This window comes from Ranitomeya variabilis, chromosome 8 (genome assembly GCF_051348905.1).
Source record: "Ranitomeya variabilis isolate aRanVar5 chromosome 8, aRanVar5.hap1, whole genome shotgun sequence".
Classification (NCBI taxonomy): Eukaryota; Metazoa; Chordata; class Amphibia; order Anura; family Dendrobatidae; genus Ranitomeya; species Ranitomeya variabilis.
The window spans coordinates 210,045,020-210,069,653 of NC_135239.1; the positions used below are offsets into that span (position 1 = coordinate 210,045,020).

Sequence of the window (24,634 nt, forward strand, 5' to 3'; positions counted from 1 at the left end):
TGGCAGACAAACTCAGACTTTATTGGCAGGACCAAAATACATTTAGTGTTGCTAAAGCAAGGAAAATAGATGTGACAGGGGAGGGGGATTGGGAACTATGGGAATGGGGTGTTGGGGGCACAGTTTGGGAAATAATAGTCCATGTGGGGGTTTTAAGTTCCTTCCTGGCAGACTACTGCTCCTGCACAGCACAACCTAGTGGCAGACTTGCTATTGCGTAGTACCACCTTGTGGCAGAATATAGGTAGTGCACGTCACTACCCTGTGGCAGATTATAGCTATTGCATAGCACCACCTTGTGGCAGACTTTTGGTACTGCAGGTAATTGCAGAACTCCATCACTGCATCACTTCCGGATAACATTTTATTTTCTCTATATATCCCTGTAGCATCAGCAGATTGTACAGCACTTTTCAAATGGAATAAGACTTCAGTAGAAATTATTAGATGGTGAAACAGCCCTGGAAGTGAAGCCTCAGATCTCGGTGATGCCGTTTTCAGGAGTTTTATCTGGCGTCTGCTCTAACTTTCTCTCTGGTTAATTTTCATTAACAGATCTTGCATCAGCGAACACTTCCTCACCGCCGTCTCCGCGGTCGGCCAGCAGCGCGTTTACATCGATGCTCCACAGTTTTCACCCATCTGCCTTCAAGAGACATAAAAAAGTCCCGTCAGCTCTGATGGAGGTAGGGCCAAGGCTGTCAGAGAAAAGGCAAGAACTCTGCGTATTGTGATGTGTCCTCTGTATTGTGCATCAATGTCATTCAGTGCAAAGAGAAAATGTCTGAAATACTCTGTGCTGCTGTGCACCCCTCACCAAGTAACCTACAGTCTGTGACCCCCCACAATGTGTTAGTAGGAGGCGCCGCCACTATCCAAGGATCGGCACATTCCTCTTCTGAAATACTCTGTGCTGCTGCAGGGCCCCCTCTACATTCTCAGAGACCTATATTTGTCTCCATGTCCTTTATGTCTCACTTGCGAGTAACTCGCGCATCAATACCAGGCGCTGCCGCCGGCACTCGGGACCGGAGCACGCGGCTGCATAAAAATACATACAACTGCACGCTCCGGTCCCGAGTGCTGGCAGCAGCGCTGAGTATTGAAGTAAGTTTCTCGCATGGCACTCTCGTGTGACCCCGGCCTTACAAGTAAACCCTGTCCCTCTGACACAGCATTGCCACATTACATGAGAAGACACTTCTGAAATACTCTGTGCTGCTGGGGATCGTGCTCAGAACAAAATAGAACCGCGCAACTGAAAACAAAAACTGCGGGAAAAGATTCAGTAGTAACGTAAACTGCCAATGGCGGCTCAGTCCTGGGATCCGGCACTCGGAGAAGGTGATTACACTAAGGAAGTTCTCAATAGAAAAGATAAATCACAGTTAAAGCGACAAAAATTTAATGGCAGCAACAAGACAATGCGTCCTCAGATCTGTATTTAATACTACTGTAAATGTGCGAGGTTTCCTATTAATGACCAATACAGAGATCAAGACTCATAATATTCTATTATAAGGTAAAGTACAGCAGGTCAATATCTACATAGATAGTTACACCCTGTATTATACCCCAGAGCTGCGCTCACTATTCTGCTGGTGCCGTCACTCTGTATATACATTACATTACTGATCCTGAGTTACCTCCTGTATTATACCCCAGAGCTGCACTCACTATTCTGCTGGTGCAGTCACTGTGTACATACATTACATTACTGATCCTGAGTTACATCCTGTATTATACTCCAGAGCTGCACTCACTATTCTGCTGGTGCAGTCACTGTGTACATACATTACATTACTGATCCTGAGTTACATCCTGTATTATACTCCAGAGCTGCACTCACTATTCTGCTGGTGTAGTCACTGTGTACATACATTACGTTACTGATCCTGAGTTACCTCCTGTATTATACCCCAGAGCTGCACTCACTATTCTGCTGGTGCAGTCACTGTGTATATACATTACATTACTGATCCTGAGTTATATCCTGTATTATACTCCAGAGCTGCACTCACTATTCTGCTGGTGCAGTCACTGTGTACATACATTACATTACTGAGCCTGAGTTACATCCTGTATTATACCCCAGAGCTGCACTCACTATTCTGCTGGTGCAGTCACTGTGTACATACATTACATTACTGATCCTGAGTTATATCCTGTATTATACCCCAGAGCTGCACTCACTATTCTGCTGGTGCAGTCACTGTGTACATACATTATATTACTGATCCTGCGTTACCTCCTGTATTATACCCCAGAGCTGCACTCACTATTCTGCTGGTGCAGTCACTGTGTACATACATTACTGATCCTGAGTTACATCCTGTATTATACTCCAGAGCTGCACTCACTATTCTGCTGGTGCAGTCACTGTGTGCATACGTTACACTACTGATCCTGAGTTACATCCTGTATTATACTCCAGAGCTGCACTCACTATTCTGCTGGTGCAGTCACTGTGTGCATACGTTACACTACTGATCCTGAGTTACATCCTGTATTATACTCCAGAGCTGCACTCACTATTCTGCCGGTGCAGTCACTGTGTACATACATTACATTACTGATCCTGAGTTACATCCTGTATTATACCCCAGAGCTGCACTCACTATTCTGCTGGTGCAGTCACTGTGTGCATACGTTACACTACTGATCCTGAGTTACATCCTGTATTATACCCCAGAGCTGCACTCACTATTCTGCCGGTGCAGTCACTGTGTACATACATTACATTACTAATCCTGAGTTACATCCTGTATTATACTCCAGAGCTGCACTCACTATTCTGCTGGTGCAGTCACTGTGTACATACATTACATTACTGATCCTGAGTTACATCCTGTATTATACCCCAGAGCTGCACTCACTATTCTGCTGGTGCAGTCACTGTGTACATACATTACATTACTGATCCTGAGTTATATCCTGTATTATACCCCAGAGCTGCACTCACTATTCTGCTGGTGCAGTCAGTATGTATATCCATTTTATGGCTTTCTAGTTCTTATGGTGCACATGTGGGCTTAGTTACTCTACAAACAGCCGACATTACATTTTGAGCAGCGGCCACATTTGAGGTTACTGCGCCTCGATCGCTCCGCATTGCAGCTCTATTGTAGGGGGAGATATAATGTAGACCCCCAGATCCGATAAGAGGTAAACAATAACTAAATAGAGGTCGCATTAACCTCTAGCGAGAGCGCAGACCCCCATGTGCCCACCAGGGGGCAGCAGCTAATATCTGTATCTGCTCACATGGACCTTGATTAGCGCTTATACAAATGAAGCACCTGGCAGGAATGTGAGCGCTAATTAGCATATTCATGAGCACAGACTGTAGGAATATATCTAATTGTACCTCCGGGAAATATGTAATTACGCGCCTCCGCCTCTCCAAGCGCAACATATGACACGTCTCATAGCGGCTTTTTAGTAAGACGCACATTGCGCCAGTGTGAGAAGCAGCTGTACGGTAGAAGATATGGAAATGTACCATCAGGCGACGTGTGAAGTGTCGGAGGACAGCTCTTCATCATTTCATACCCAAGATCTCTCCTTGCTGTCAGTGAATGGCCGCACTGCACCGCTCATCCTCTGAATGTGCAACTAATGCACAACAACTCCCAGCATCCCCCGGTGAGCGCCTGGGAGTTGTAGGAACAGGAGGAGAATATTCTGGATACAATGTTGTGAATGTTCCAATGTATCAGTGCTGATCGGCTCCAAAGATTGTCCAGACTGGATGCAATTGTAACAAACCCTCAGCTGTGCAGGAATGGGGTCATATATTGGCTTTGTGATAACTAATGGTTGAATCTTCATTTTAATGACAAGAGGAGAATAGTAGCTGCCGATTCCTCAGTCTGACATTATACAGATTCCCACTTTAGAATTTCTTACAGCGTCTGAAGATGTTCTATTGCTGGAACCTGTAGGGAAGGGGGTCAGTAATCTCCAGCACTACAACTCCCAGCATGCCCTGCAGCCGTCCTAGCAGGTTGGGAGTTGTAGTTGTACAAGAGCCGGCGGTGTCGGGTTCTGCTATTGCTGTATAGGCCGTGTTCTCACGATGCGGCGCCGCTTTACCAATGTGGCTTATTCTTCAGTCTTTTCTCAGAAGCCTCTTAACCTTTGTTTTGTTCACAGGCCGCAGCGTCCGGAGAAAGCGCCTCCATTAGTGGTTATTTACATCGGTGCAAGAAGGGCAAGAAATACTGGAAGAAACGCTGGTTCGTTATTAAAGGCAAAGTGCTATACACGTACACGGCCTGCGAGGTGAGGGGGCGCTCATCACCTGACAGTGAGAAAACATAGCCCAGATATTACAGGGGGTGATCTATATGCTTCTCCCCGGACCCCGGCAGGTGGGCAGCAGAGACTCACTGGCAACTGCTCAACTAGTCATTCCTTGCAGAAACCTAAAGCATCTGCTGCATCGTCCTCAGCAGATCATACACACAGGAGCTGAGGGAGCCCAGGCCGACATGGACGCAAAGAAGTCCCCCACTGCTATGCAAATAAAGCTTAAACGGGTCCTCCAGTCCCATGCAAATAAAGCTTAAATGGGTCCTACAGTCCTATGCAAACAAAGCTTAAACGGGTCCTCCAGTCCCATGCAAATAAAGCTTAAACGGGTCATCCAGTCCTATGCAAATAAAGCTTAAATGGGTCCTACAGTCCCATGCAAATAAAGCTTAAATGGGTCCTATAGTCCCATGCAAACAAAGCTTAAACGGGTCCTCCAGTACCATGCAAACAAAGCCTAAATTGGTCCTCCAGTCCCATGCAAATAAAGAACAAAGGGGTTTTGTACAAGTGCCAGAGCGAACGGATCTGTCCTGGAAAACCCCATTACTCACTGTATAATGAAAAGTTTTGCAACTTTCTAACAAACTTTTGTGTTGTGATTCCCCCATATCTACAAGATATCTGCTTGCTGTCGGTGCATGGGAACACATGGCACTTCTCACAGCTGAGGGTTTCTCACAATCCTCTGAGCTAACCAGATCAGCAGCACCACTCTCTCCTGTCCGATCAGTTTGTTACAATGTGTCAGTGCAGATAAGCGGCCTCCGATCAGTTTGTTACAATGTGTCAGTGCAGATAAGCGGCCTCCGTCTGGACAGGATACGTTTGAAACCAAACACTTTATAAGTAGATTCAGCTCAGGGACAAATGTGAACAAGAAATGTTACCATTCACTGACAGCAAGCAGCAATATTATAATACATAAGTGTGGGGAATCCCTGCAACGTGGGGGGCAGTGAGCGGCTCTACCCGTGCGGGACCCTCCATATGCCCACTGCGGCCATTCTGGGTAACATTGCATCACCTGTTATTTGCGTCTTGTGGTTTGATCTCCATTCACATCTGTCTGGTTTCATTAAAGCCCCCGAGGAAAGTGCAGCCCCCCGATGCAGATTCATATTTTTTCTTTATCCTTTCCAGGACAAAATTGCCACAGAAAGTTTACCCCTATTAGGTTTCCACATTGTGCCTGACAACTGGGACCAGAACCCCAAACTGGGCACAGTGTTCCAGCTGTACCACAAGCAGACCCTGTTCTATAACTTCAAAGCCGCAGACACCAGTGCAGCCATCAGGTACCACCGCGGCCTCCGCCATCTCCGGTCACTGCTGCTGCTGCCTCTCTTCTTTATCTGGTCTTTCCTTGTCTTCTAGAGGAAATAATCACAATGCTACTGAACAGTCTGTGGCAGTCAGAGCATGCTGGGAGTTGTAGTTTCACAACAGCTGGAGAGCAATGAGCCAACAACTCTTCTCGAGACCCCTAGGAGCAGCGGAGTGTGTGGGGGGGGGGGGGGGGGGGGAAGAGACGAGGTCAAATATTCAAACTTAGCTGCAGTGTCAAAACATGCATGCTGGGACGAGGAGCCAGGCATCTTGTGTATTTTATTTAGTTTCTGCAGACCCAAGTTGTGTGTATGCAGCTCCAGTGCAGAGCGGTGTCTCCATGGTAACTAACCATAAACAATCTGCAGACTGATTCTACAATTATAGGGGCCAATTAATCATGCACGCAGCAGCAAGCTCATTTCCCCTTTAGGGAGTACGAGCGTATAAAAATGGCGGTCTTAGTAAACTCTCCCATAGTTCACTAGTTACATCATTCACTGGCACTTGCTGCTGGGATCCCCGTCACTTGCTGCAGGGATCCCCGTCACTTGCTGCAGGGATCCTAGTCTCTAGCAGTGTGTGCAGAGCAGATTCATCTTAGATGCCCCCCGACGGGCGATTTTTCAGATCTGGCCGTCACTGCTGAGTCCACAGCACTTCATCCTCCATCCTTATTCTTCCTTTTCTCATTTCCTTTCTTTTCTCGCTGCCAATTCTTTACCAAATGTTCAATGTCTTCATTCCTACAAGTTTTTGTTTCTTCTCAGTTTGCAAAACCACAAATCCTAGAATGCACTGATTTGCTGGGATTTGTAGTTCTGCAGCCCCTGACAGAGCCCAGGTGGATACACGGCATCTCCATGGCTTGTGGAAGATACCGTATATGTGCAAAGCTTTCTGACTATATCTATCACCGGCATTGAGACCAATCAGGTTTATAGTTCACCCGAGCAAGAGGCGATCCTGAATATTGGACGCCAGTGCGTTAACCCTTTTATAGACCTCCATACTAACCTTTCAGCAGTTCTGACACTTTACCGCAGGTCGTTCTTCATTACCTTTGCCTAATAACGCTCTCCTCCTTGTCTCTTGCAGGTGGGTTGAAGCCATTAAAGCCGCGTCAGTATTATAGCATTTGCTCTCCCGCAGACTTCGACCGACTGACTTTATTATCAGAATGTAAATTCAATTATTTTGAGTTGCAAACATTTTTCTTTTTTTAATGTATAAATGGAATCAGTGGCGCCCCCTGCTGGCTGCAGACGCCTCCGCTCTCTGGGTCTCCAGTGGAATGTATAGTGGGTGCCAGCGGCAGCTGCTTCCTCGCTACTTACGGCCTTTTGGTTTGCAGAACAGTCTCATTATTACCCCGGGGGGCTCTCCGCTCCCCTTCGGACCCCCCCAGTTTACACTTGCCAGGTGACTTGCATTTAGCAGGCAATTTTATATGATTTTTATCGGCCTCGCTGGAGGCAGGTGCTGGTCGGCCATGTCCAGAAGCGGCTCTACGTCGACCATTATTATGGGGGGGGGGGGGGGGGAGATCTCCACCCGTGTGCTGTGCCCGATGATGCTCCGTTGTCACATGCCTATAGACCAACAAAATTTTCTTTAATTTGCGGAGATCCCCCTTAAGCAACCTGATTAACCTCTATGAGACAAATCCAGCAAACCTCCAATCGATCGTGTCATATTCTCATATCTGGGGGATGTAATGGAGGTCTGACCAGCCGGCACTGATTGTAATCACCCCCCAGCTTTCCATAAGCCCCTCACCGAGTACATCAATAAAACTGGCATACTCATGAACCAGGAAGCTCAGGATGAACGTCACTTCAGGCCCAGAACAGGGGCAGGACTAGGACAATGTTGAATCTGTTGCTGCAATCTATGAAAGCTCTCACGTCCCGGACGTCATGCTGGATCTAGTAGTCCCCCACAGTGCAGACCAGGCAAGTTTCTCCGACATACGAGCTGTGCCGCGCTGCTGTTTACAGAGAACTCGCTATCCTCTACAATACGAAAAGCCTTAAACCGACTCGTTGGTTCTTCGCATCAGATTCAAGATTAAAAAAAATAAATAAAAAAATAATGTACAACCAGATTCACCTCGTAATAAGAATCTGTAAGACGTATCTGTAGGAATAAAGATGTTTAACAGTGTTGTCCTTATACAGGTGTGCGTGTTCCTTTAAATTTACAAAGAGATACATCTATTGAAAAGTGGAATTACCCTTTAAGAGGAACTGATTGACCCCCCAGTGGGCAGAAATGATTATAATAAAATATTTACCGTGTAAAAGGCTGCAAAGTGTCCACACAAATCAGTAACTGTTTAGTTCTTGAGTCCATTCTTTACATTCCAGCTTTGCTTATTACGTACATAAAGCAGGAACTCCACACACAATAGTATCTAACAAACAGCAACAAAGTTAAAAAGAAAGGAGAAAAGAGCCCGAAAAGAAGAGAATCTGGAGATCTGTAGCTGGCAAGTGACCAAGATCTGTGCACAAAACCTTATAAGGGCTCATTTCCACTTGCGAGAGACAAAACGGTCCGATTTACGGACCGAAAAAACGGAGGAAAATCATGCGATTGTCATGCGATTTTTTTTTTATCGCAACATCCGTATGACATCCGTATTGCTGTCCGATTTTTACGCACCGGTGTCCTTTGAAAAGCCGGCAATTCAGCGCGGTGTACAGTAAAATCACACTGACAGGTTAGAATAGATAGATAGACACACACCTATTCTATGTCAGTGAGATATATATATATATATATATATATATATATATATATATATATATATATATATATATATATATTTATTTTTAATGCAGCGCTAGATAGCATAAAAGCCGCTAATTCAATTGCCGGCTTTTGCCCTCTCCTTCCCAAACCCGACAGGATATGAGACATGATTACATACAGTAAACCATCTCATATCCCTTCTTTTATTACATATTCCTCTTCACTAATGTAAGAAGTGTCTGTGTCAAATTTTGGGGCTCTAGCTATTAAAGGGTTAAATCGCGGAAAAAATTGGCATGGGCTCCCGCTCAATTTTCTCCGCCAGAGTGGTAAAGCCAGTGACTGAGGGCAGATATTAATAGCCAGGAGAGGGTCCATGGTTATTGGCCCCCCCTGGCTACAAACATCTGCCCCCAGCCACCCCAGAAAAGGCACATCTGGAAGATGCGCCTATTCTGGCACTTGGCCACTCTCTTCCCACTCCGGTGTAGCGGTGGGATATGGGGTAATGAAGGGTTAATGTCACCTTGCTATTGTAAGGTGACATTAAGCCAGGTTAATAATGGAGAGATGTCAATTATGACAACTATCCATTATTAATCCAATAGTACGAAATGGTTAATAAAACACATACATTATTACAAAGTACTTTAATGAAATAAAGACACAGGGTGTTTTAATATTTTATTATACTCTCAATCCACCTGAAAACCCTTGTTCTGTAAAAATTTAAAAATTAAAAAACTCAACAATATCCCATACCTTCCGTCGTTCTGGCACGTCCCACGATGTAAATCCATCTGAAGGGGTTAAATCATTTTACACCCAGGAGCTCTGCTAATGCAGCTGTGCTCCTGACTGTAAAACTTGGTGAATGAATGGAATGCAGGGGAATGTCCTGTAGTTACCTCGAGTTGCGGCGATGCGCCCTCTGCTGGATGTCCTCATATGAACTCGAGCCTGGGAAAAGTTCCCACGTTGATTTTTACGGAACGAGGGTCTTCAGGTGGATAAAAGAATAATAAAATATTACAACACCCTGTGTCTTTATTTCATTAAAGTACTTTGTAATATTGTGTGTGTGTTTTATTAACCATTTCCTACTTTTGGATTAATAATGGATAGGTGTCATAATTGACGCCTCTCCATTATTAACCTGGCTTAATGTCACCCTACAATAGCAAGGTGACATTAACCCTTCATTACCCCATAGCCCACCGCTACACGGGAATGGGAAGAGAGGGGCCAAGTGCCAGAATAGGCGCATCTTCCAGATGTGCCTTTTCTGGGGTGGCTGGGGGCAGATGTTTGTAGCCAGGGGGGGCAATAACCATGGACCCTCTCTAGGCTATTAATATCTGCCCTCAGTCACTGGCTTTACCACTCTGGCGGAGAAAATCGCGCTGGAGCCCACGCCAATTTTTTTCTGCGATTTAACCCTTTAATAGCTAGAGCCCCCAAATTTGACAGAGACACTTCTTACATTAGTGAAGAGGAATATGTAATAAAAGAAGGGATATGAGATGGTTTACTGTGTGAGAGAGAGAGAGCGCGAGAGAGAGAGAGCGCGAGAGAGAGAGAGCGCGAGAGAGAGAGCGCGCGAGAGAGAGAGCGCGCGAGAGAGAGAGCGCGCGAGAGAGAGAGCGCGCGAGAGAGAGAGGCGCGCTCTCTCTCTCGCGCGCTCTCTCTCTCGCGCGGAGAGAGAGAGCGCGCGAGAGAGAGAGAGCGCGAGAGAGAGAGAGCGCGAGAGAGCGCGAGAGCTCACTGATTACATATATATACATATACACACATATACCTAATCTATGTGTATATATCTACTCTATTCTAACCTGTCAGTGTGATTTTACTGTACACCGCGCTGAATTGCCGACTTTTCAAAGGTCACCGGTGCGTAAAAATGGGAGAGAACTCGAATGGTGCGAGTGCCGTGCGATTTTTTTTCTCGCACCCATTGACTTGCATTGGCGAGTCTCATCCGAGAATCGCAGCAATACGCAGCATGCTGCGATTTTTTTTTCTCACTCCGATTTCGGCTGAGAAAAAAACAAAACCCAAATAAAAAGACACCTATTGAATAACATTGGTCCGAGTGCAATCCGATTTTTTATCGGATTGCACTCGTCCGTTTTCCTCGCAAGTGGAAATGAGTCCTAAGTCAGGAGATGCAAACACCTCAGCTGCGTCTCCAAGTCCTAACTTACACCACCCTGTCACCTCTGCTTCTAGTACTAATATAACTGATATAATACCGCCCCTATGTACAAGAATATAACTACTATAATACTGCCCCTATGTACAAGAATATAACTACTATAATACTGCTCCTATGTACAAGAATATAACTACTATAATACTGCCCCTATGTACAAGAATATAACTACTATAATACTGCCCCCTTGTACAAGAATATAACTACTATAATACTGCCCCCTATGTACAAGAATATAACTTCTATAATACTGCCTCCTATATACAAGAATATAACTACTATAATACTGCTCCTATGTACAAGAATATAGCTACTATAATACTGCCCCTATGTACAAGAATATAACTACTATAATATTGCCCCTATGTACAAGAATATAACTACTATAATACTGCTCCAATGTACAAGAATATAACTACTATAATACTGCCTCCTATGTACAAGAATATAACTACTATAATACTGCCCCTATGTACAAGAATATAACTACTATAATACTGCCCCTATGTACAAGAATATAACTACTATAATACTGCCTCCTATGTACAAGAATATAACTACTATAATACTGCCCCTATGTACAAGAATATAACTACTATAATACTGCTCCTATGTACAAGAATATAACTTCTATAATACTGCCCCTATGTACAAGCATATAACTACTATAATACTGCCCCTATGTACAAGAATATAACTACTATAATACTGCTCCTATGTACAAGAATATAACTACTATAATACTGCCCCTATGTACAAGAATATAACTACTATAATACTGCTCCTATGTACAAGAATATAACTACTATAATACTGCCCCTATGTACAAGAATATAACTACTATAATACTGCCCCCTATGTACAAGTATATAACTACAATAATACTGCCCCTATGTACAAGAATATAACTACTATAATACTGCCCCTATGTACAAGAATATAACTACTATAATACTGTCCTCTATGTACAAGAATATAACTACTATAATACTGCCTCCTATACAGGTCCTTCTCAAAAAATTAGCATATAGTGTTAAATTTCATTATTTACCATAATGTAATGATTACAATTAAACTTTCATATATTATAGATTCATTATCCACCAACTGAAATTTGTCAGGTCTTTTATTGTTTTAATACTGATGATTTTGGCATACAACTCCTGATAACCCAAAAAACCTGTCTCAATAAATTAGCATATCAAGAAAAGGTTCTCTAAACCAGAGGTCCCCAACCGCCGGTCCGCGGACCAGGACCGGGCCGTTGGGGTTTTTCAGCCGGTCCGCGGCGCCCCTGTTCAGCGGTCACGTGGGACCGCTCATTAGAGAAATGAATAGGCTGCTCCACCTCCCATAGGGGCGGAGCCGCATAATTCATTTCTCTAATCAGCGGTGCCGGTGACCGCTGACAGAGGAAGAGGCTGCGGCACCGAAGACCAGCTGTCCGGGGGAAGGAGCGGGACGCCGGGAGCAGGTAAGTATCGCATATTTACGTGTCCTCGTTCCACACGCCGGGCGCTGTCTCCATCTTCCCGGCGTCTCTCCGCTCTGACTGCAGGCAGAGGGCGCGATGACGCATATAGTGTGCGCGCCGCCCTCTGCCTGATCAGTCAGTGCAGAGAGACGCCGGGAAGATGGCGCCGAGGAGCTGCAAGCAAGACAGGTGAGTATGTGTTTTATTATTTTTATTGCAGCAGCAGCAGCACAGCTATGGGGCAATAATGAACGGTGCAGAGCACTATATGGCACAGCTATGGGGCAATAATGGACGGTGCAGAGCACTATATGGCACAGCTATGGGGCAATAATGGTGCAGAGCACTATATGGCACAGCTATGGGGCAATAATGGATGGTGCAGAGCACTATATGGCACAGCTATGGGGCAATGGTGCAGAGCACTATATGGCACACCTATGGGGCAATAATGGTGCAGAGCACTATATGGCACAGCTATGGGGCAATAATGGTGCAAAGCACCAGGGAAACAAGCATGGTGCTCCCACTCATTCTGAACCTATGGTAAGTTGAATCACATTCTCATTATAAATGTCATAATTATATGATAAGTATGTACTAAGCTCCATCCCTCCATAACCCCACCCCCATATGACCAAAGCCCCGCCCCTGCCCCACCCCCACCGGGCCATGGAAAACTGGTCTTGCTTAAAGCCGGTCCCTGGTGCAAAAAAGGTTGGGGACCTCTGCTCTAAACGACCTATTACCCTAATCTTCTGAATCAACTAATTAACTCTAAACACATGCAAAAGATACCTGAGGCTTTTAAAAACTCCCTGCCTGGTTCATTACTCAAAACCCCCATCATGGGTAAGACTAGCGACCTGACAGATGTCAAGAAGGCCATCATTGACACCCTCAAGCAAGAGGGTAAGACCCAGAAAGAAATTTCCCAACAAATAGGCTGTTCCCAGAGTGCTGTATCAAGGCACCTCAATGGTAAGTCTGTTGGAAGGAAACAATGTGGCAGAAAACGCTGTACAACGAGAAGAGGTGACCGGACCCTGAGGAAGATTGTGGAGAAGGACCGATTCCAGACCTTGGGGAACCTGAGGAAGCAGTGGACTGAGTCTGGTGTGGAAACATCCAGAGCCACCGTGCACAGGCGTGTGCAGGAAATGGGCTACAGGTGCCGCATTCCCCAGGTAAACAGCGGCAGAAGCGCCTGACCTGGGCTACAGAGAAGCAGCACTGGACTGTTGCTAAGTGGTCCCAAGTACTTTTTTCTGATGAAAGCAAATTTTGCATGTCATTCGGAAATCAAGGTACCAGAGTCTGGAGGAAGACTGGGGAGAAGGAAATGCCAAAATGCCTGAAGTCCAGTGTCAAGTACCCACAGTCAGTGATGGTGTGGGATGCCATGTCAGCTGCTGGTGTTGGTCCACTGTGTTTCATCAAGGGCAGGGTCAATGCAGCTAGCTATCAGGAGATTTTGGAGCACTTCATGCTTCCATCGGCTGAAATGCTTTATGGAGATGAAGATTTCATTTTTCAGCACGACCTGGCACCTGCTCACAGTGCCAAAACCACTGGTAAATGGTTTACTGACCATGGTATTACTGTGCTCAATTGGCCTGCCAACTCTCCTGACCTGAACCCCATAGAGAATCTGTGGGATATTGTGAAGAGAAAGTTGAGAGACGCAAGACCCAACACTCTGGATGAGCTTAAGGCCGCTATTGAAGCATCCTGGGCCTCCATAACATCTCAGCAGTGTCACAGGCTGATTGCCTCCATGCCACGCCGCATTGAAGCAGTCATTTCTGCCAAAGGATTCCCGACCAAGTATTGAGTGCATAACTGAACATTATTATTTGATGGTTTTTTTGTTTGTTATTAAAAAACACTTTTATTTGATAGGACGGGTGAAATATGCTAATTTATTGAGACAGGTTTTTTGGGTTATCAGGAGTTGTATGCCAAAATCATCAGTATTAAAACAATAAAAGACCTGACAAATTTCAGTTGGTGGATAATGAATCTATAGTATATGAAAGTTTAATTGTAATCATTACATTATGGTAAATAATGAAATTTAACACTATATGCTAATTTTTTGAGAAGGACCTGTATACAAGAATATAACTACTATAATACTGCTCCTATGTACAAGAATATAACTACTATAATACTGCTCCTATGTACAAGAATATAACTACTATAATACTGCCCCTATGTACAAGAACATAACTACTATAATACTGCCCCTATATACAAGAATATAACTACTATAATACTGCCCCCTATGTACAAGAATATAACTACTGTAATACTGCTCCTATGTACAAGAATATAACTACTGTAATACTGCCCCTATGTACAAGAATATAACTACTATAATACTGCCCCTATGTACAAGAATATAACTACTATAATACTGCCCCTATGTACAAGAATATAACTTCTATAATACTGCCTCCTATATACAAGAATATAACTACTATAATACTGCTCCTATGTACAAGAATATAGCTACTATAATACTGCCCCTATGTACAAGAATATAACTACTATAATACTGCTCCAATGTACAATATAACTACTATAATACTGCCTCCTATGTACAAGAATATAACTACTATAATACTGCTCCAATGTACAAGAATATACTATAATACTGCCTCCTATGTACAAGAATATAACTACTATAATACTGCTCCTATGTACAAGAATATAACTACTATATTCTTGTACATAGGAGGCAGTATTATAGTAGTTATATTCTTGTACATAGTAGGCAGTATTATAACTACTATAATACTGCCTCCTATGTACAAGATTATAACTACTATAATACTGCCTCCTATATACAAGAATATAACTACTATAATACTGCCTCCTATATACAAGAATATAACTACTATAATACTGCCTCCTATGTACAAGAATATAACTACTATAATACTGCTCCTATGTACAAGAATATAACTACTATAATACTGCCCCTATGTACAAGAATATAACTACTATAATACTGCTCCTATGTACAAGAATATAACTACTATAATACTGCCCCTATGTACAAGGATATAACTACTATAATACTGCCTCCTATGTACAAGATTATAACTACTATAATACTGCCTCCTATATACAAGAATATAACTACTATAATACTGCCTCCTATATACAAGAATATAACTACTATAATACTGCCTCCTATGTACAAGAATATAACTACTATAATATTGCTCCTATGTACAAGAATATTACTGTAATACTGCTCCTATGTACAAGAATATAACTACTATAATACTGCCTCCTATGTACAAGAATATAACTACTATAATACTGCCCCCTATGTACAAGAATATTACTGTAATACTGCTCCTATGTACAAGAATATAACTACTGTAATACTGCCCCTATGTACAAGAATATAACTACTGTAATACTGCCCCTATGTACAAGAATATAACTACTATAATACTGCCCCTATGTACAAGAATATAACTACTATAATACTGCCCCTATGTACAAGAATATAACTACTGTAATACTGCCCCTATGTACAAGAATATAACTACTATAATACTGCTCCTATGTACAAGAATATAACTACTATAATACTGCTCCTATGTACAAGAATATAACTACTATAATACTGCCCCTATGTACAAGAATATAACTACTATAATACTGCTCCTATGTACAAGAATATAACTACTATAATACTGCTCCTATGTACAAGAATATAACTACTATAATACTGCCCCCTATGTACAAGAATATAACTACTATAATACTGCCCCCTATGTACAAGAATATAACTACTATAATACTGCCCCTATGTACAAGAATATAACTACTATAATACTGCCCCCTATGTACAAGAATATAACTACTATAATAGTGCTCCTATGTACAAGAATATAACTACTATAATACTGTCTCCTATGTACAAGAATATAACTACTATAATACTGCGCCTATGTACAAGAATATAACTACTATAATACTGCCCCTATGTACAAGAATATAACTACTATAATACTGTCTCCTATGTACAAGAATATAACTACTATAATACTGCTCCTATGTACAAGAATATAACTACTATAATACTGCCCCCTATGTACAAGAATATAACTGCTATAATACTGCCCCCTATGTACAAGAATATAACTACTATAATACTGTCTCCTATGTACAAGAATATAACTACTATAATACTGCCCCTATGTACAAGAATATAACTACTATAATACTGTCTCCTATGTACAAGAATATAACTACTATAATACTGCTCCTATGTACAAGAATATAACTACTATAATACTGCCCCCTATGTACAAGAATATAGCTACTATAATACTGCCCTCTATATACAAGAATATAACTACTATAATACTGCCCCTATGTACAAGAATATAACTACTATAATACTGCTCCTATGTACAAGAATATAACTACTATAATACTGCCCCTATGTACAGGAATATAACTACTATAATACTGCCCCTATGTACAAAAATATAACTACTATAATACTGCCCCTATGTACAGGAATATAACTACTATAATACTGCTCCTATGTACAAGAATATAACTACTATAATACTGTGACTGCTGTAAAATGAAACAATCTTTCTATTTTTCTTTATTATTAACCCCTTTTCCAGCCCCCAATAAACGTGATCCCACAATTTGTGTTATGGCGACGTCCCTGAATAAAGCTTTGGCTCCTGTCGGGAAGTGGTGACGGCTCCATGTCCAGCTCCTCTCACTGTGAGGCGGAGTGTCCGCTATTGCTCCATGTTATCAGCCATTTTCACATCACAGTTTATTGAAAACCCTAAAGTTTTGTACGTTTGTTCTTGGTCAATAAAGTTTAGTTTGAATTGTAACATCTGTATAAAGTTTAAGATTTAAAAAAAAAAAAAAACACAACTACGACTTGACAGCTAAATGGGCGGGGTCGATACTAACCACGCCCATCGCCCGAGCGGCCAATCGCCTGTTTTCTTTTAGTGACGTCATCTTCCCGCCCCCATCCGAGCGAGAGGGAAGTGGAAGCAGGAGAGGGGGGAAGAGGCGGCGGAGCGCGGGGTCACGACCTCTGACCTCTCACCGAGGAGAAAAACTCGAAACTACCGAAATATTCGGGGTTCACGGGCCGTTCCCGGCTGCGGGAAGCTGCGGGGGCCGCCAGGAGCTGAGGGGATGCGGCTGTGACAGGAACCTCCGTCCGGGTGAGGTAAGGAGAGGCGGGGCCGCGGGTGAGGCCTCCGCGGAGCGGTCCGACTGACGTAAAACTGCTTCATACCATGAACTGAGCGCCTGCCCGGACCCCGGTAACCCTCCGCTCGCCGCGGCCGCGCCGACAGCTCCGCCTGTCCGCTCACCTGACAACCTCCGCCTCCTCTGACCGCCTCTCTGCGCCCTCCGCACCGACTCCCGCTCCCCGGCCCGCGCGCCCCGGTGTCCGCACCCTCCGGCCCCGCCGCTGGCAGCTCGCCAAAAGCCGCCATCTTTCTCCGCCAAACGCGCTGCCTTTATTTATTTATTTTGTGACGTCATGGGTGGGCGGGTGCATCCAATCAGCCAATTAGCTTTTAGCTTCTCTAAAGTAGGCGGTGTTGTCTGAGAACTGACGTGTCATCTGACCTATCACATGCTATGAGGGCGTGGCATTAGTGTTATTGGTACTTATTCTCACAGTGATTATCGCCATCTAGTGGTAGATAATCTCATTGCACCCAGAAAGGGTTTTATTTTTTGGCAAAAACAGAAAAAAAATCCATTTATTTTTATTTTTTTTTCCTCCAAATCCTGTAACCTCAGGTGAACTGTTGGGAAGAAAGGATGGGGGGAGGGGCTGCCCTGTGTTTGATGAAGACAGATATGGTGATAGTGTGGAGATAGGGGCTACAGAACATCCGCAGCCCTTTATATCGGAGATAATGAAAATGTCCTTCCATTTATCGGGAGCGACATATGACGAGCACAGTGCAAAGAGTAAGGGCTCTTTCACGTCTACTATTTTTCCACCTACTAGAAAAATGGAGCGATTATTCTGATCAGCATTTGTTTTGATCATTATCAGATTTTCTTGTACATGGATAAAATAGAGAAGAAAGTTTCTACACCTTTTGCTTTCTGACCGTTTGTTTTTTCAAGGACCCATAGACTTACATTTCTGATGTCTACGTGATTTAAAATCAGGGACATGTGAGCGGCTACATAGACTACGACCGGTACGTGCGCTCTCCCTGAATAACACTTGTACATGGACATCAGTCTTATGAACGAGCCCTTGAAGATCCGAGTGCACGATTGGGGTTCAAGCAACATTGATTTAACCCTTTTTCATCCCAGAAATGTTCCATATTTTTGACCGACATCAATAAAATCTTTAAGGGGTTGTCCACGATTTATAAACACTTTGTTAATAGCCCCATGGTGGTGCCCTTCTCCTAATTTCTAGCATAGCCCGCCTGGCTCATTGGCTAACTCTCCCTGTGGGGGGTATGTCAAATTGCCATATGACCGCTGCAGCCGATCACTGACTGCTGATCAACTTTGAAATTCCATCCTAACTAATGTAGTACTAGGCATCCTACTGGGAACGCCATAAACAGAATGGAGGAGTGGTGCCGGTTCGTTAGGTATGTTTTTTTTTTATTACTTTTGTACCATGTGCAACAAATTAATAAAAGTAGTAGACGACTATATGTAAATCATAGAATAATGAAAGGCAATGATTGCCCCTCTCAGAATGTGGCGGCTCCCCTGCTCTAACAAATTATTTGGGTTTTCCTTGTATTTTGTTCGTTGCACCAATTTCTGTTTTAGTAGTTTTGTTAGCAAAAGTAAAAATAAATTTCTGTAATTTTGCCTTCATCTTGATTTACAAATGTGCTGTTCTGTGTATACAGCTCCTTTCCGGACCTACATGTCTCCATGGTTACAGATCAGAAACAAACTCTACGGTGTGAGCCTGCAGTTGCGCTTTACGCTCTTCTGTCAGGTGATCAAGGAGAGGAGGCGGATGGATTGGAGTAAGGCAGGACACATACTGTAGCTCTGCATCAGAGCTGTATACACAAAACGGGAGGACTTTTATTTTTAAGTTGCAAATGTGTTTACACCCTTGAAGGTGATATTAAGGTTCAGTTCTTGCACAGATTATGATGTGGTCGGTCGGGGTGGGTGTACAGGATGCTTTATACGTGCCGATTATAACTGAGGTTCACTCTTTGTGGGTTTCGTCCTCCAGGTTCTGGAATCTTCAGTGATGACCAGCTCCTCTCAGCGCATCCAAATAATCTCCACCGACTCCGCCGTCTCCACTCCGCAGCGCATCCAGGTACAGTCTGATCAGAAGATTGTAATCCAGCAGTTAAAGGGTTACTCCCCCCCCTTTATCGAGGCTCCTCTCCCTATCACCTACTTAAAGCTTTCTGAGGAAGCAGAGGGGCAGTGTAAAGCATGGCGGATAGACAGAGAAGAGGTCTGATGAGACAGATGCTGGTTTGCAGATTCAGACTTAATCAAAGCTGTAGTCTTAGATCATAGCTGTGTCCTCACGGAGCAGAGCTGCAGTGTAAAGCATGACACGAGGACAAAGGAAGAGTCTGAGCCTCTCATGAAAGCAGAGACTAGAATAAAGTGTGCGTCATAGATGGGTCCTATTGGAGCCAGGCTGTAGTGTAAAGCATAGGGTATGGTCAGAGCAGACACCTGAGTCTCTACGGATGCACATAAGTTGAAGTCACTGGTAATAACTCTGCCCTATTGGAGCAGAGCTGCAGTATAAAGCATGGTGTATGGTCAGAGCAGCCACCTGAGTGAGTTTCTAAGGGTGCAGCTAAGCTGAAGTCTCTGATAAGAGCTGTGACCTAATGAAGCAGAGCTGCAGGGTAAAGCATGGTGTATTCACAGAGCAGACACCTGAGCCTCTATGGGTGCAGCTAACCTGAAGTCTCTGATAATAGCTGTGACCTAATGAGCAGAGCTGCAGGGTAAAGCATGGTGTATTCACAGAGCAGACACCTGAGCCTCTATGGGTGCAGCTAACCTGAAGTATCTGATAATAGCTGTGACCTAATGAGCAGAGCTGCAGGGTAAAGCATGGTGTATTCACAGAGCAGACACCTGAGCCTCTATGGGTGCAGTTAACCTGAAGTCTCTGATAATAGCTGTGACCTAATGAGCAGATCTTCAGGGTAAAGCATGGTGTATTCACAGAGCAGACACCTGAGCCTCTATGGGTGCAGCTAACCTGAAGTATCTGATAATAGCTGTGACCTAATGAGCAGAGCTGCAGGGTAAAGCATGGTGTATTCTCAGAGCAGACACCTGAGCCTCTATGGGTGCAGCTAACCTGAAGTCTCTGATAATAGCTGTGACCTAATGAAGCAGAGCTGCAGGGTAATGCATGGTGTATTCACAGAGCAGACACCTGAGCCTCTATGGGTGCAGCTATGCTGAAGTCTCTGATAATAGCTGTGACCTAATGAGCAGAGCTGCAGGGTAAAGCATGGTGTATTCACAGAGCAGACACCTGAGCCTCTATGGGTGCAGTTAACCTGAAGTCTCTGATAATAGCTGTGACCTAATGAGCAGAGCTGCAGGGTAAAGCATGGTGTATTCACAGAGCAGACACCTGAGCCTCTATGGGTGCAGTTAACCTGAAGTCTCTGATAATAGCTGTGACCTAATGAGCAGATCTTCAGGGTAAAGCATGGTGTATTCACAGAGCAGACACCTGAGCCTCTATGGGTGCAGCTAACCTGAAGTCTCTGATAATAGCTGTGACCTAATGAGCAGAGCTGCAGGGTAAAGCATGGTGTATTCACAGAGCAGACACCTGAGCCTCTATGGGTGCAGCTAACCTGAAGTCTCTGATAATAGCTGTGACCTAATGAGCAGAGCTGCAGGGTAAAGCATGGTGTATTCACAGAGCAGACACCTGAGCCTCTATGGGTGCAGCTATGCTGAAGTCTCTGATAATAGCTGTGACCTAATGAGCAGAGCTGCAGGGTAAAGCATGGTGTATTCTCAGAGCAGCAGCCTCAGTGACGGTCCATGTTGTGTTTGCAGATTGTGACAGATCAGCAGACCGGGCAGAAGATCCAGATTGTGACGGCCGTCGACTCCTCGGTGTCTCCCAAGCAGCAGTTTATCTTGGCCAGCCCGGATGGATCTGGGGCAGGGAAGGTGATCCTGGCTGCACCCGACTCTGCCAATGCCAAGCAGCTCATCTTCACCACGGAGAACATTGTGCCTGGGAGGATCCAGGTGGGGGGCGCTCAGGGGGTCCTTCTGCTTCTGGCTTGATTTCAGGGGGTTCTTATTCTCTTGGTGTTTTGCGTTGATCCAGATAGTGACAGATGCCGCCTCGGTGGAGCGACTGCTGGGCAAGACGGAGGTGCAGCGGCCGCAGATCATAGAGTACTGCGTGGTCTGCGGAGACAAAGCTTCAGGTGATTGTGGGGAGGACGATGGGACTTGTAGTCCTTTCACATGGATAATTGCTCAGGGCTGTCAACATCTCTGCTTGCTGTCTATGAATCTGTGTGATCACGCAGCAGCTGCAGGGCTCTGTGCAGTGATCCGCGCTCTCCACGAGCCGAGCACCAGACTCAACATCATCCAGTGACAGCAAGCAGAAAGCAAATATTTCCAGTGCTTCTAAAAAGATGAAGCAGGGCTGTGAACAGTCTTCACTAAACTCCTCCTGCACATTTTGTGTACGCAGCCCCTATGCAGATCTATGTGTCTCCGTGGTTACAGAGTACAATCTAACTCCCGTCTCTTACATCTTTCCGCGCACCCTCTATAGACTATTTTCGGAATGTTTTCATTTTGATTTCCTTCTGTTCTCCCCTTCCCCCGCAGGTCGGCATTATGGCGCCGTTAGCTGTGAAGGATGTAAGGGCTTCTTTAAGAGAAGCGTCAGGAAGAACCTGACATACAGCTGTCGCAGCAGCCAGGACTGCGTCATCAACAAGCACCACAGGAACCGCTGCCAGTTCTGCCGGCTGAAAAAGTGCTTAGAAATGGGCATGAAGATGGAATGTGAGTTCTGCTCCCGGGGTATAAATGGTGCACAGAGAACCAATAAAAGGGGGTCCTGAGACCAACAAATTAGTGGCCTCTGCCAATCAGTGGATACATTCTTGCCAACCCTAACAGTGACTTCACCAGCAGAATAGTGAGTGCAGCTCTGGAGTACAATACAGGATGTAACTCAGGATCAGTAATGTAATGTAAGTACACAGTGACTGCACCAGCAGAATAGTGAGTGCAGCTCTGGGGTATAATACAGGATGTAACTCAGGATCAGTAATGTAATGTATGTACACAGTGACTGCACCAGCAGAATAGTGTGTGCAGCTCTGGGGTATAATACAGGAGGTAACTCAGGATCAGTCATGTAATGTATGTACACAGTGACTGCACCAGCAGAATAGTGAGTGCAGCTCTGGAGTAAGTCATGTATTCACATTACAGTGGTCTCTGCCCCGTCCCGTGTCACATTTACATGTCCACTCTGTATATAGGTCCCTGAACCTGTGTAATGAGATATTTTTGTGCTTCTTTCTCAGCGGTGCAGAGTGAGAGGAAACCCTTTGACATCCAGCGTGAGAAACCCTCAAACTGTGCAGCCTCTACCGAGAAGATCTACATCCGGAAGGACCTGCGGAGCCCGCACATAGCAACACCCACATTTGTGACTGACAAAGAAGGAGGGAGGTGAGCGGCTGCGGTATCTTAGGCCGGCGTCACACTTTCGAGTTCTATGCGAGAAACTCGCACGAGTCTCTCGCATCAAGTCCTGGCACTGCCGCCGGATCTCGGGACCGGAGTTGCAGCTACATGTATTTCTATGCAGCCGCACGCTCCATTCCCGAGTGCCGGTGTCAGTGCCAGGACTTGATGCGAGAGACTCGTGCGAGTTTCTCACATTGAACTCGTAAGTGTGACCCCGGCCTTAGGGCCCCTTCACACTGGTCGATTCTGCTACGATTACGACGCATTTGCGTCATATTCGACATCGCAGTACGAGCTCGTAGCCAGCGGTCACACTCTACGATGTTAACGCTTTTTCTGACGTAGTTGCGATGTGAACGTCACGCGTCGCAATCGTACGCTACCCTTCACACCGCCATAGTCCTACGACTCCGAGCGTGACGTATTACCAGCATGGGCGTGCTAAAACGTCACGCCCAATCAGGAGACAGGTATGCGGAAGCCCAACCCACGTAGTCGCATTACGAGCTCGTATGACCGCCGTCACATACTACGATTTCGACCGCCACAGCGAGACATTTACGACGAAAGAAAGTTCTGCTCTTTCTTTCACATCGTACGATGCTGGGCTGCGTCGCAGATCGTAACGCCATGTCACACTTTGCAACCTCGGAACGAGGACGGATAAACGTCACAAATCGAACGCTCGTTCAGACTTTGATTGCACAGTGTGAAGGGGCCCTTAGTCTTATTTCTGCCTTGTGACTGTCAGGGTCATATTCAGTATCTGGTCACCAATCTATTAAAGAGCTAACACTGCAGGACAATATTGTTCCAATGTTTTTGCATCGGTTTTATATATATATATATTCCCCCTCATGTGGTATATAGGGGAGGTGATGGGTCAGTTCCTTTTCAGAACACTTTTCTCTGGGCGGGTTTTCCCTGCCATCCGCCCCATCAACCATTAATGTCCTATTGCCCTCGCCCGCACAGCCCAGGATAATCGGTTGGAAAGACCATAATTGAATCTTATGGGCCGATTGCTTCAGTCTTAGGCCGGGGTCACACTTGAGAGTGCAATACAAGAAACTCGCACAAGTCTCTTGCATCAATACTCGACACTCGGGGCTGGAGCGTTCAGCTGCATAGAAATACTTGCAGCCGCATGCTCCGGTCCGAGTGTCGGCGGCAGTGCCAGGTCTTGATGGGAGAGACTCATGCGAGTTTCTCACATTGCACTCGCAAGTGTGACCCCGTCCTTAAAGGTGCATTCTGCTTTATGTGCTTGCAGACAAGCCGGACTTTTAGACCCGGGGATGTTGGTGAATATCCAGCAGCCGCTGATACGTGAAGACGGCACCGTGGTCCTGTCCGCAGATGCCAAGGTGAGGAGATGAAGCTGCTGGATGACGGGGACCTTAGTTTCCTATAGGTTGTAAGTGTGAATGAATGTGTCATACAACCAGCAGAACGAGACGAGTCAGAGCGGGCTGGGCACCCTGGCAAGCGTGGTAACGTCCCTCGCCAACCTGACCGAGTCATTGAATAACGGGGACACGTCGGATGTCCAACAAGAGGACCAATTCTCCAGCGAGATCACCCGGTGAGTGCAATGCTGTATTATACTCTGATGGTATTCCAAGATCTCTGCTTGCAGTCAGTGAATGCAGCCGCTCGTTAGGTAGCTGTGATACATAGTGACGAGCCTGCGGGCAGATACATTTTACCTTACATTTAACATTGTAAGAAATTCAGGAAAGGACAGAGGGAATTGTGCGTCATCTCAGTGGGGGCTTTTATTTACA

The 24,634-nt window shown here is 44.8% G+C and overlaps 2 protein-coding genes and 1 long non-coding RNA gene across 7 annotated transcripts in view; 2 read left to right on the plus strand and 1 right to left on the minus strand.

The window, feature by feature from the left end:
* Positions 1–7,933, plus strand: part of FGD5 (FYVE, RhoGEF and PH domain containing 5) — a 129,396-nt gene extending 121,463 nt beyond the window's left edge. For 3 of the 4 annotated variants that reach the window (XM_077276693.1, XM_077276692.1, XM_077276694.1), the window contains exons 18-21: positions 556–686; positions 4,156–4,284; positions 5,458–5,612; positions 6,742–7,933. In XM_077276693.1, the coding sequence (XP_077132808.1) occupies positions 556–686; positions 4,156–4,284; positions 5,458–5,612; positions 6,742–6,778 (452 nt within the window). In that variant the 3' untranslated portion in view covers positions 6,779–7,933. The remainder of the gene's footprint in view (positions 1–555; positions 687–4,155; positions 4,285–5,457; positions 5,613–6,741) is intronic. The other variant, XM_077276695.1, reaches the window with a different exon arrangement.
* On the minus strand, positions 1–17,627 carry LOC143787725 (uncharacterized). The gene is made up of 3 exons (XR_013218447.1): positions 17,474–17,627; positions 7,940–8,059; positions 1–646 (listed from the first exon to the last, which is right to left on the minus strand). It is a non-coding gene; the product is annotated as an uncharacterized LOC143787725 (long non-coding RNA).
* Positions 17,037–24,634, plus strand: part of NR2C2 (nuclear receptor subfamily 2 group C member 2) — an 18,267-nt gene continuing 10,669 nt past the window's right edge. Inside the window, exons 1-8 of one of the 2 annotated variants that reach the window (XM_077276697.1) lie at positions 17,037–17,325; positions 19,348–19,437; positions 21,174–21,371; positions 21,454–21,556; positions 21,972–22,151; positions 22,682–22,829; positions 24,121–24,214; positions 24,296–24,432. In XM_077276697.1, coding sequence (XP_077132812.1) covers positions 19,366–19,437; positions 21,174–21,371; positions 21,454–21,556; positions 21,972–22,151; positions 22,682–22,829; positions 24,121–24,214; positions 24,296–24,432 — 932 coding nt within the window. In that variant the 5' untranslated portion in view covers positions 17,037–17,325; positions 19,348–19,365. The remainder of the gene's footprint in view (positions 17,326–19,347; positions 19,438–21,173; positions 21,372–21,453; positions 21,557–21,971; positions 22,152–22,681; positions 22,830–24,120; positions 24,215–24,295; positions 24,433–24,634) is intronic. The other variant, XM_077276696.1, reaches the window with a different exon arrangement.